Source organism: Eptesicus fuscus, chromosome 1, assembly GCF_027574615.1.
Source record: "Eptesicus fuscus isolate TK198812 chromosome 1, DD_ASM_mEF_20220401, whole genome shotgun sequence".
NCBI classification, from domain to species: Eukaryota; Metazoa; Chordata; class Mammalia; order Chiroptera; family Vespertilionidae; genus Eptesicus; species Eptesicus fuscus.
This window is the reverse complement of record NC_072473.1, coordinates 122720569-122734131: the sequence shown is the minus strand read 5'-3', so window position 1 is coordinate 122734131 and position 13563 is coordinate 122720569. Positions and strand designations below refer to the sequence as shown.

General features: G+C 35.5%; 1 protein-coding gene across 1 annotated transcript in view; it reads right to left on the bottom strand.

Annotated features, from left to right (window-relative positions):
* Window positions 1–331: 331 nt before the first annotated feature.
* LAMP2 (lysosomal associated membrane protein 2) overlaps window positions 332–13563 on the bottom strand; it is a 38998-nt gene continuing 25766 nt past the window's right edge. Inside the window, 3 exon segments of the mRNA XM_008156116.3 lie at window positions 332–1327; window positions 11556–11720; window positions 12265–12328. Of these exon segments, the coding sequence (XP_008154338.2) occupies window positions 1188–1327; window positions 11556–11720; window positions 12265–12328 (369 nt within the window). The 3' untranslated portion in view covers window positions 332–1187.

Below are 13563 nucleotides of genomic sequence, written 5' to 3'. Positions count from 1 at the left end.
CAGAAATTCTGAACAAACCAATATACACATAGGATGAATAAAATAGTAATTTCAACGTGACAGTCTTCTCAAGTCTATTGATTAAGAGTCCTTCTTGTTTTTACATTCAATATCTGTGCTGCACTTGTAACAAGGAATATGCTTCAATAGGGGCGGATTATCTAGCCCCTATTGAAGCATTTTAATAATGCCAACAGTTTCTCTCTACCCTCCATCTATGTTCTGTGCCCCAGGGGCAATCATGAAGAAGCAAGAGCCTAGTTGCTATGCTTCACTGCATCCCTTCTAAGATTGCTGTTAGCTTACATTTCATAAGTACCAGTCTGATGACAACACTAAATAGATTTTAATGCTCTAGAGATCAACAAAATGAGGTACAGAAACACAACACAATCTGTCCCAATTAGTTCATAGAATATTTCTATCTTTCAATGCTAATCAGGCATCCAAAGACAAGAATAACAAGAAAAAAAAGGCAAGTGATTAAATATGCTTGAATCTTTTCAGTGTCTATTGAGGAAAAGGAAACATTAAAAAAAAAACTAATTCTCAGGCCAGGTTAAGTTCTGTTGTGACCTTTTGGTTCTATTATTTACCTAGAAGGTAAAAGTCACAAGCCTGAGAAACTGACTTCATCTGTAACTTGGACTCAAAGAAATCAACAAAAAGTCACATAACCTAAAAAATGCTGATGGCCCTGAGGACATTCAACTGAAAAGCAAGTTTGAGTATATCTGATGGACATTCATGCCACATCAATATTTAATGAACTGTATGCAAGGACACTGTGATGACTTTAAATCAGTATAGTTCTTATACACTGAAACAGAATACTAGTAGTGAAATAGTACTTATTAATTCTATTAACAGACAGCTACATATTTTATTCTTATAATGACCATGTTAACAAGTTTAAGGCATTTTAGGATCAAAATTTGGCCAAAGCTTAAGACAGATCTTAAAACATTGCACACCAATGTTCTTTTTAACAAGTTTACATTCAGGACCAGCAAAAACATTTTTTATTTCAAGCTGATCAAACATAACAGTTTTTTATTTATAAAGATTTATCTCAAAATGCTAGCACTGATTTAATAATTAATTTTAAGGAGCAAACTGTTTCAAAATTAAGAGGCAAGAAAATCTTATGTGCATGTATTTTTATATAATCAATCAGATTGCAGGTTCTAAAACTGCTCATATCCAGTGTGATGGTGCTTGAGACCAATTAAGTAAATCAGCAACATTAGAATAAGTACTCCTGCCAATGCTGCTCCCACTGCTATGGGCACAAGGAAGTTGTCTTCATCTGTACTGCAGTCTTGAGCTAGATGTGGAGAAAGGAAATTGAGACAGAAAGTGACAGAACTTCAAATCTGTAAATTTTAAGTTAAAATGACAGCACTTCTCAACACATATTTGTTTACACCAAAGTAACAAGTCATTGGCATTCATTACCAGCAAATAAGATGTCCCACAAAAGTGATTTTCCAAATAACAAAATCACACATTTTTAAGCACCCCCAAAATGCAGTCATTCTGGATGAAAGTTATATAAAACGATCACATACTTCCCAGATTTCTTAAACAGAAGATAATGGATAAACATAATTAGCCTTTCCTTGATGTTCATGCTGTGAGCCTTTAGAGGCAAGCTGTTATGATGTTGAAGCACAGTGGAACACTGCAGGTTGTGAAGTATTAATGAAATGAACCAAGTGAACAACTATACTATGCAGACCCAAGAACTCACTGCATAGCAATCTGGAGTCATTTAGTAGTGGGAAAAAATGCAAACTAGCCCTGGTGGTATAACTGTCTGTCTCAAGATGATCAGTCCAGTGTGAGAATCAGACAAAAAAAATCAGTGATTGTAATTTAAAAATGGGCTGTAATAGAGGCAGGCAACACACAAAGTGTCATGGAAGTGTTCCAAAGCACGCTCAACTCAGCCTTGTTACACAAGACATACTTTAAAAAGAAGTAACACTGGAGCTGTTTTTAAATAAGCTGATGGACAAAATAGATCCAGAGACATAGAAGTATGGAACAGGCTGATGAGTCTCAGATGGAAGGCAGGGGTGGGTGGGGAGAGATTACCCAAAGAACTTGTATGCATAACCCATGGACACAGACAATAGGGGAGTGAAGGTCTGGGGCAGGGGATGGGTAGAGGGGATCAATGGGGGGCGGGAAAGAGGGACATCTGTAATACTTTCAACAATAAAGATAAATTTTAAAAAGAAGAGTAGGAATTAACTCTGCAGGTAATGAGGAAAAGGCACTCCAGATACAGGGAACAGCACAGACAAAAATAAGGAAGGTATGAAAACATGGCACTTCAGGAGAAACGCAAAAAGGTTGGCATAGCTAGAACATCATATCAAGAGGTACTCTTGGCTGGAAAAGCAGCAGGAAAGGGGTACTAGGACCAGCTCACAAAGGCATTGTATGCTCTAGTCATTTGGGCTTTATCTGACAGCCAAAAAAAAGTGCAGCAGGATTTTAGTCAGGAAGTTATGGCAGATGGAAGATTGGTACTATTAAGTTAGAAAGCACCTCTATTGCTAGAGTTCAGATGTCCAATAATATGGTCCTAAACTGGGTTAACGAAGTGGAAATGCATAAGGGACAGGCTAGAGATCCGATTAGAAGACAGAACTGACCAAATGGATGTCAGAGATGTGATAGGAGGAGATAATTTGAATGGATTCCAATTCCACACAGCTTGAGTGACTATGTAGATGCCGTTGCTAGTTCATGATGATAGGGAATACAGGAGGAATATATGCATTTCAGTTTTGTTTGTAGTTATTTTTGTGTGGGGGTTGTTTAATTTTTTAAATTTTGTGTATGGGGGAGGGTAGAGAGGGATATATGCAAGATGGGGATGTTCAGTGTTAGATCTGCTGAGTTTAAAATACCTGTGTCTGAGTCAAGTGGTTGATGAACCTAAGTGGTAGTTAAACCACAAAGATATTTTTCAGTGACAGAAAGTAGTAAAAAGAGGACCAGAGGCAAAGCCCTTGGGAATACCACTATTTGAGGGATCAAGGAGCAGGAAAAAAAAGTAGAAAAGGCAGGTAGAAAATAGTGTCACAGAAGTCAATGAAGGAAACAGTTTCGGGTAGTGTGGGAGAATAGTGTGAAATATTCGAGAAGTCTGAGAAATTGCAATTGGATCTAGCAATATGGAAGGTGAGGGCTGTAAGTCAAATTGCTGCAGGTTTAAGAGTGAACAAGGAATGACTGGTAGAAGATCAAGAACTTGGGATGGGGAACACACAATACTCCTTTCAAGAAGTTTAGAATAATAGAAAGGACAGTGGGGAGGTAATTATAAGGGGGATACAAGGTCAAGAAAGATTATCTTCAAGGTGTTTATAGGATGAGGGAAAGGGCCATTAGTATCTGACAGGTTGGAGATGCTGAATAGTACAAGGTTTCCTAAGAGGTAGAAGAAATGGGATTCCAGAAGCATTGACCAGGAAAAGAAAACTTACTGAGACTGGAGAAGAGGAAGGAACAAGTGGTTCAGATAGAGATACGTTTGCAAAAAGGGAAGAAGGCTAGGATGTTGAATCACCACTTCTTACTATTTTTCCATTTCCTTGACTCTTAATGCCCTAGATCTCCTCCTAGCTGGCAATCTACCAAGGATGTACAAATCAGCTAATTAAACTTATTAGAATTTGTGTCAAAAATAAGAATGAACAGGCTGCAAGGCAATTCTGATTGTGCTTGTATTTAAGAAATGTGCCACGCTAGCCTCTGGGGCAATAACTGGGAACAAGATGCAGTCCTGGAGTTTATGGACTTTATTACATCAACTGTGGCTACCAGCTCAATGATCTTTTTTACCTGCTTCTTGGTCCTGTTAAAAATCCAGATAGCTGAGGTTGCTAGATGTGACTTGTAAATACATGGTGTTTGTTAAGAGCACCCAGTTAGCTCCTCCCCTTCAATTTCCCAAATTATCACCCAGCAAATAAACTATTAGGTAACATACACCTTATAGTATTATGCCTTGAATTTAATATAACTTGGGTTTTTAAAAAATTCATTAGTAGATTAATTTCTAATTCTGGCAATTGATTCATAGTCATCTTTCCCAAATTGGGTATTTGACCTACTACTGAAACAGTTTTCATAAATAGTGCTAATAAAGCTTTCATGTAAGACATATTCCCAAAGTAGATCAAAAAGGCAATTCCACTCTTACAAAGATCTTTCTAGATGTTGTTACTTATTTAAAATGCTCTCAATTAGCATGTGAAGTATTAATTTATAATAAATAATGATTTTGTGCATCCAACCTTTAAGGATTCTTTAAGTAATGGGAAGATATTTTGGTAAAACAGGAATTTTAATAGGATCACATCCTGAAGAAAAGAAAATCTCATTTTATAAGTCATTTTGTTCCAATTTTAATATATGTGCTGCCGAAGCGAGCACTCTATAAATCATTTTGAACTGATCTATTTGCCTAATGTACACTTGAGACGGTACTGAAAATATTTTGGGGAAAAGGAAAAGTGTATTTTTGGAAGAGTTTAATAGTCAGAGAAGCAGTGAAGATTTTTAAAGATAAACTATTCATGGGCATTGAAATTTCAACAAAGTTTCTTGTAGATTAAAAAAACCTGTTATCTTCAAATTTCTGTTCAGAAATCTTTCAAAAATAATATTCAGTGTGAGTTGGAAATCTAAGATACACATTTTTTGAGATATACATTTATTTTAAAATATAAAACAAAAACTCCTCTTAAAATCAATTGTGTCAAATTTCTCTTTGTAAAAGTCAGTGTTAGGAATTACATTCTCATGTGACATCTTTTTTTATTACCTATCTTTTAGACGTATAACCAAACTGAACTATATCACATGAATCTGAAAAGAGACCTCAAACTATTGAGTATCACCCAAATATGTCTATACTACTTTCAAAAACAAAATATGGCAATTTTGATGCAGAAAGTTAGCTACCAAGGTAATAGATAAGGAAGCGGGTGGGAGAGAGATGAGCCCAAGCCAATTTAACATTATCTACCTAAACAGAGATGAAATGCTATAATCTTAAAAAATATGTGTGTCTTATAAGAATTCCTCCTAAAAAAGAAACAAGAAGGTGAATTTTGCCGAAACCGGTTTGGCTCAGTGGATAGAGCGTCGGTCTGCGGACTGAAGGGTCCCAGGTTCGATTCCGGTCAAGGGCATGTACCTTGGTTGCGGGCACATCCCCAATAGGGGGTGTGCAAGAGGCAGCTAATCAATGTTTCTCTCTCATCGATGTTTCTAACTCTCTATCCCTCTCTCTTCCTCTCTGTAAAAAATCAATAAAATATATTTTTAAAAAATTTTAAAAGAAGGTGAATTTTACACTGTATGTAAAGTTATGTTCTTGATACATAATAAGGAGCTTCTTATCAGATTCCTTCTACTGGTAAATATACTCAAATCTTCACTGAAATGGAAAACTACCACTCAAAAGAAATAGAGAAATAAAGCCCTCAGCTTTAAGAGACCCCAGAAGTTAAACAGCTTGGCCAAAGTGACATGGAAGCTAATAGCAAAGGTGGGAGCTGTGATGATTAACTGGCAGTCACATGGCTTAACTGGGTAATCCAGAGGAAAGTTATGAGCCAGATTGCTAAATTTTTTTGTGTGTGATATACTAAGGTTCAAATATTTTAGAGTGAGAGATTGCACACAATCCTATTTTGGTTCAGATCAATAGTTGGGATTATATGGCTGCAATGCATAGCTGCTATGTATAGGTATGAAATATCAGCCTCGTTTTAGGAGTTGAGAAAAATGCACAAGATACTCTGATGCTTTTCACTATTAAATAAATATTCTTTTGTTGTTGTTGTTAATCCTCACTCGAGGATATTTTTTCCATTGATTTTTAGAGAGAGTGGAAGGAAGGGGGAAAGACAGAGAGAATAATCGATGTGAAAGAGACACATCAATTGGTTGCCTCCCGCACACACCCTGACCAGGGCTGGGGAATCAAGCCTGTAACCAAGGTACATGCCCTTGACCAGAATCGAGCCTGGAACCCTTCAGTCTGCAGGCCAACGCTCTATCCACTGTGCCAAACCAGCTATGGCTTAAATGAATATTCTTGATTGCTGGTTCCACAACAGGCTACACACCAGGTCTGGCTGAGGAGCTTACACACGCACGCACACCTTATCCCAGACCTGCTAAATTAAATATTAAATACTCTAGGAATGGTGCCTGGAACTTGAATTTTTATAACAAGTTTCCCAGGTGATTCTTATACTGTAGCCAGCCCAGCATCAGTACAGACCCATGTATTGGACCACTCTTCCAGATAGTAATAACACAACAGAACATTTTGGAAACAATTTAGTTCTATTTCTAAGCATTTGTAAAGTTTTTCCTTTTGGAGGAAATTGCCATTATGTGATATACAAAATCTTGACTTCAACCAATGGGAAATAATGTGAGCAAATTTCCTTAAGAAATAAAATAACCTTTATTGTTTGTTTTAGAAGCAATATGTTGAGCAAATGGACAAGCAAATATCTAGAGAAATACCATACATCAACTAGTGGCTTAAACATTTGAAAGAAAAACATGAGAAGTATTTACATGGACCAGTTTCTTTATATAAATGCTAACACATGAAAAACACTCAGAACCATCTAGAGTGTTAGACCATCAAGGTGTAAACCCAGTAAAGCAAATGAAACTACAAAAGGTACAAAGAGCATGTGGCTGTAGGAAATAAACCATATATAAACTGGCCCACGTAAGATACAAAAATATTCAATGAAGTCAGATTTTCTAGAAAACAGTGTTAATGAGAGATTTTCATATGAACCAGATATATAATTAAATGTAGAAACTTTTAGAAACATTAACAGCATTAAGCCAGTGCCACCCACTTACGCTTTAATCTCTTTTTTAAAAAAAGCTGCTTTGTTTTGACTCATTAGAAACATCTAAGACCTCTGTTCTTATAAGCATTATCCATTCTTTTAAGGTTAACAATCTTACACTAACATACTATTTAAATAAAAAATATTTTTAAAAATCAGATCTATATTTTGTCTTTTATAAGTGCCTTAAGCTGACAATGCAGCTCATTGTAGCTTTAAGAGAGGGGTTGAACAGGAATCTGATTCTAAGCCAGTAAGAATTTCAGGCTACTCTAAACAGAGAGCAAATTTAATTGGGAAAAAATATTCAGCACTCCAATATAACTCGAAAGATAGTTATAGATATATACATGCTAACAGGCAATTGCTTGTGTGTGTTTGTGCATGTGTTTTTAGTTATACTACCAAATTAATTCAACATCAATAATACTTCGGAACCCAGATATCTCATTTTCCAGTGAACAGGGGTATACAATCTCCTACCCCCCCCCCCAAAAAAAAACCTCAGGCACCTTTGGTATATGGCTGTATATTAACAATTTCTAAGTATTTGCTCAGCCATTCCAATAAAAAACACCTAGAAACAGCAAGAAAGACTTGATATGTTAACTATGAAGCTGAAATGTTTTGCTTTCTCATATAAACATTAGGTGGTTCATGGCAGATGGACAACTGGTGCATCTCCCCAGAGGATAAAACTGAACACAAAATACATGAATTAATAATGATTCTACCATAATGAACAATAATAATGTAAGTTTTGATTATCATATAACCATTTAAATAGGAAAGCCAAATTAGTAAATGTTGTAGCAATCACTGTAAACTGGAAACAAAGAACAACTCTTTAAAAACAACAACAACATTTTAATGGAGAGGACCGAGACTTTTGGGTTAGGTGCAAGTTACTTTATAGGTGTAAGTGTCCTTCTTTATCTAGGTTCTAGGACATTCTGGCATTTCTTCTTTAAGGAAAAGAAAAGATAAAAATGGAATAAAAGATATTACTACCATCAAGGATACTGGAAGTCTAAAGAGAAGTCTACATTAACTTTAGCTCTGCAGGTAGAGACCAATTTACAGGTAAAATGGCAAAGGCCCGAAATTGGCACTGCCTAGCAATTATCTCTAAAGCACCTAGAAAATTAAAATGCCCAGCGGGAATAGTCTTGTATCTTGCAATTTAAAAGATTGAAATATTCAGGGTTTTTTTTTTTTTTCAGAAGGGATTAAACAATAAACTTAACACCTATTCTAAAATTTCAAAAGCTTTGCATCTTTTGTCATTACAGCCACATTAAATACAAATGTATTCAAAAAGCATTAGGAAAGCAGTCATTGCTAAGAACATAATATTAGACTGTTAAATCTACTGGCATATCTATTAGGTCAAATGCAGCTAAGTTAACCTGCAAACAAAATCACAGAAAAAAATGCAAAAGGAGCAAGTACAAATCCACTGTAGAATGTACTGTCTCAATTCAATCACATGCAAGAAAACAAATCTCTTTTAAAACCTGTTTTTCCTAAACTGTATATTTCTAGTCAGAATGACTAAAGTAAAAACACTGAAACACTAATTGAAGCCAATAAAATAGAACCTATAATCCAGGTGATTTTGCACATGCCTTTGGCTGTAGAAACAACAGATTTAATGCCTTGGTTAGGAAAACCAAATTCACATGACCAATTTGTAGTTTATAGTTTGGGGGTGTTTATATTTATTTAAGTACAAAACCCCCCATACCACTGGTTCTAAGATCAGAACTAAAGTAAATATACCTTAAATTGAATAGTATTGCATGTTGGAACTTGTACTTGCTTTATTACTTTGGAACAGAGATCACATATGCATTAGTGTTACAGAGTCTGATATCCAGCATAACTTTTTCTTCTGCCAATTAGGTAAGCAATCACTATAACGATAATCAAGCCTGAAAGACCAGCACCAACTATAATTGGTATTAGAATGGTGTCATCATCCAGCGAACACTCCTGGGCTGTAGGTGAGAAAAAGTGTGTAACAAATAATGAGTATAATAAAAAAAAAGAATGTCCAAAAGTAAAAGATGTTGATTCAAAAGTCAGAAGTGCTCTTACAAGTTCAACTTTAAGTAATTAAGACAGGAATATTTTAAAGATAAAGCTACAGAATATTATAGATTGCTCTAGAATTAAAATCCTAAAACTCATTTGTTCTTTCATTCGTATGTTTGTACATATATTAATATATATGAATACATATATATTCGAATTTATGAGTAAATGCATACATGAGTACATGTTTCTTTATTTATATGCAAAATCCTTTCCAAAACAGGAGTATTACTTTATTTTAAATGAAGCAAGCTAATCTAGCCCATTTTACATGGCCAGATGAGCCTCTTGGTGGTAGAGTGAATATCTTTTGGGAGACTGGGACCAGATCAGGATGGTTTAATCATGGGATTAGGATGGCCAGACTAGCTCTGGAATCCTTTAGACAGAGAACGGCAAACTAGGCCATGGGCCCAATTTGGCCCAAGAGCTAAAAATGGCTTTTAAACATTTTTAAATAGTTTAAAAGAAACAAAAAAGAATATTTTGAGACATGAGAATTACATGAAATTCAAATTTCAGTATCCACAAATAAAGTTTTATTGGAATACAGGCACACTCATTTGGTTATTGCCTGTGGCTGTTCTCATGCTACAATAGCAGAGCTGCCTAGTTGTGAGAAAGACCATATGGCCTTCAAAACTTAAACATTTACTGTCTGGGCCTTTATAGAAAAGTATACAGATCCCTGACTTAGAGTACATGATTTTAGTGGCTGCAAAAGTCAAGAAACTGGGACCTTTTACTACTTTGAGTGTGTCTGTTACGCTTATCATACATTTATCAATCTGGTCAGGATTGGCAGTCCATAGAATATTTTTTCTATTCCTAGGGAGTAGTCTGATCCAGTAAAATCCAATCAACACTCTTTTACCTTACTACAAGTCTATTTCTTTCTCCTATATAGTCAAGTATTACCAGTGCATTGTATTTATAGGCACCCACAGTCAAAAGCATAGCCCAACAAATTGGTGATGTATTTATTATCAACACAGGAATTGGCAAAATCAGATTAAAGTTGTTCATATGGAAAAATACAAAATAATAATACAAGAATAAACTGTTTCGTGTACTCATAGTATAGACCTATTTTGCCTACCCTTATATTAAATGTTGTATACTCCTTTGGGTGACATTTTAAATTCTATGTACATAAAAAGCAAAGTTTCAAATTAGAGAATTTATAGAGCTCATCTCTATTACAGCTGACTAGATATACAGGCTTGAGCTGATATTATACTGCAAATAATTTTAAATTCTAACACAAATCTGGACCTAAAATTAAGGTAATAATGTAGAGGAGCTAGATAAAGACTCAAGAAGAAAATTATTAAAGGATCAAAATAATTGAAGTAAAAAAGAAAAACAAACAAAAGGGAAAATAAATGTTTTTAAAAATTTTAAAGTGTGATTAACCTCTCTTGTCACAAGAATGGTAGTAGGGTGAAGAACCCAATTTACTGTGACCTAACCAAGTCAGGCTAGGTATTCAGCACTACTGCAAAAGTAGCTGAATGGCTCAAAGCATATTGATTTTTAAACACAGCTTCTACATTTCTTTCTAAACCAGGGGTGGGGAACCTTTTTTCTGCCAAGGGCCAGATGGATATTTATAACATCCGTGGGCCATACAAAATTATCAACTTAAAAATGAGCCTACTATATTTGGTAAAACATTTATTTAATTCACCCTAATGCCTTGGCAGGGCCAGACCAAATGATTTAGTGGGCCTTATACGGCCCACGGGCTGAATGTTCCCCACTCCTGTTCTAAACCATGGAATTAATTGTTAAAAATGCTGTGAGTGACTGGATAGCTGTGCTCAGCAGAGCTGAAATCCACAAACCAACAATTTTAAGTAAATGGTTTAAAAGGTCAAGTCAATTAAGGAATTTTATGTACTTTTTCCTTCATGCAAATTTTAATCTTGTAATGCCAAATGCATCTTTCATACTCATATAAACACTGTAATGAGCCGCTTACAAAGGTTTCATTAAAAATCTGATAAACACTATCATAAGGACTGAGAAGATCTTCAAAAAGGCTCATTCACACTGGCACATGCTTTTTAAATTCTCCAGATCATTCTGGCTGGCCAAAGCATAGTTCCTGATATTTGAGGCTTTGCTACCACAATCTTTTGTCTCAACAAAATCTGACCAAACTGCTTTTATTCAAGTATGAAAATGTTTCCAGCTAGTAGATGGCCCCAAGGCAGATGCCAGATGCTCAAAGCTGCTGCCAAGTGCCATCCTTCTCACAAACTAAAACCTGGGGGAAGCGTCCCCACCTTAAGTAAAGCTCATGTGAAGCTTTTAGCTTTAAGAAGTTGGTTGCAAATGGTTTTCAGATCACACGAAAATCTACGTTGAGCAAAATGATGAGCCAAATATAGAGTGATACAACTTACTCAAGGCTTTGAGAACTCTACAATGGAGTCGAGAGGGGAGTTTATATTTCTCTAGTTCAATGCTTAAGTTTCCATGACTCAAAGGAAAAATCAACATAAGACTATCAATTATTAATAAAACTGGTTTGACTCTTACCTGTAGAATACTTTCCTTCTATCACATTGAAAGGCTGAACCCTTAGATAAAAGGTATTTATCTGAAATGCTCCAGACACTGAAACCGTCTGCTCTTTGTTGCACATATAAGAACTTCCCAGGGGGGCATCCCAGTAGCTAAGATTGTTATTTGCAATGCTGAAAACTTTAAAGAAAAAAAATGTTAGTAACTTCTTATGCTATTAACATAAAAAGTGAGACTGTCCTCAGGATTTTTCAGTGAAGTATAAGAGCTTGGGATACAAGGTCTACCTAAAAAAAGCAATTCTTCCCATCACTAGGTTCCCTATCTCCCCTTTTTTCTAAATTTAAGTATAGTTGGTATACAATATTATATTAGTTTCATGTGTACAATACAATGATTCAACGTTTTGTACCTTACAATATAATCAACTCACTAATTCTAGTCATTATCTGTCACTGTTCCCTGCTTTTTCTATAGATGTTTCTATAGTCTAAAAATCAGTTACATCCTTAACTATTACCCACCATGATTTGAAAATATGGTATACTGCAAAAGATAGACTACTATAGTGCTAAGTTACTGATTTTAAGTTGTAGTCAAAGTATGATTTTTCACACAAAATCTGTCCCACTGGATAAGGCACTATTTGGTAACAAGACAATTATGGTTTCTATTCCTTCAGTGTCACACACACTCTTTACCCCGAGGCCAATATTTTGCTTACCAGAGCCATTAACCAAATACATGCTGACATTCACTTCCTTCAGATAGAATCGGTTTTCATTTTTCTATTTAAAAAAATGAGTTTGCAGTTAATCAACACATTATAAGGACTGTTTCATATCAGAGAATTTACAGAGCTCATCTCTATTACAGCTGACTATATATACAGGCTGGAACTAATATTACACTGCAAATAATTTTACAGGTAGTTACTTTCTACAGAATAAAAGCAATCTAATACCATTACCCAAAAGATAAAACTATGAATTAGACCTTTATTCAACAGAAAGTATTCTACAGGTCTAATTGCTGTGCTCAGCAGAGCTGTAATCCCCTGGGGGTCTTGGAATGTTTCAGTGGGTATTGGAATTTAATATTAGAATAAATTGTAACTAAGTAGAGAATACAAAACAGGACAGAAACCCTTTCCCTCTGCATTTTGTTTCCAATTTTTGGACCAGAGATATAGTATATGGTTCTCAGACACTCCACAATTAATTTCCTCCATTTTATTCCTCCTGTCACTTGCTAAGCCCTCCCCACCTCTAGCTTGGATCATAATTGCCTCTAACTGAGCTCTCTGCCTTTCAGCCTCTCAAGCTCAAGCTTTCCTTCTCTGCTATTATTTTTCTGAAGCACTCATCTGATTAGTCAGTCATTCCAATTATGTCAGTGCTTAGTATGTACAAGGTAACATATTGAAGTGCTCCAGGGAGCTAGCAAAATGAACCAGATTTGAATCCTGTGCCCTCCAACCCCCGTTTGCAATCTGCCAGGGAAGATAAATACAGTAGTCCCCCATTATCCAGAATTGCTTTCTGCAGTTTCACTTTCCATGATTTTAGTTGTTCATGGTCAACCACAGTACACAAATCTTAATTGGAAAATTCCAGATATTTGTAGAGAGAGAAACCAAATTCACATAACTTGTATTACAGTATATTGTTCTAATTGTTCTATTTTATTATTTATTGTTACTCTCTTACTGTGGCAAATTTATAAATTAAATTTATCATCAGTATGCATGCATAGTAGAAAACACAGTATATACAGGGTGTGGTACTATCTGTGGTTTTAAACATCCCCTGGGGGTCTTGGAATGTTTCAGTGAGTCTTGGAATTTAATTTATATTCACTGGTCATATATGTACTATAACAGAGGAATGATTTGAATATTAGAAAAGGAAATATTTTTTTTGTAAACCTTTCTAAAACATAATTAGACTAGAGGCCTGGTGCATGAAATTCATGCATGGGGCTAGGGGGTGTCCCTCAGCCCAGCCTGCACCCTCTCCAATCT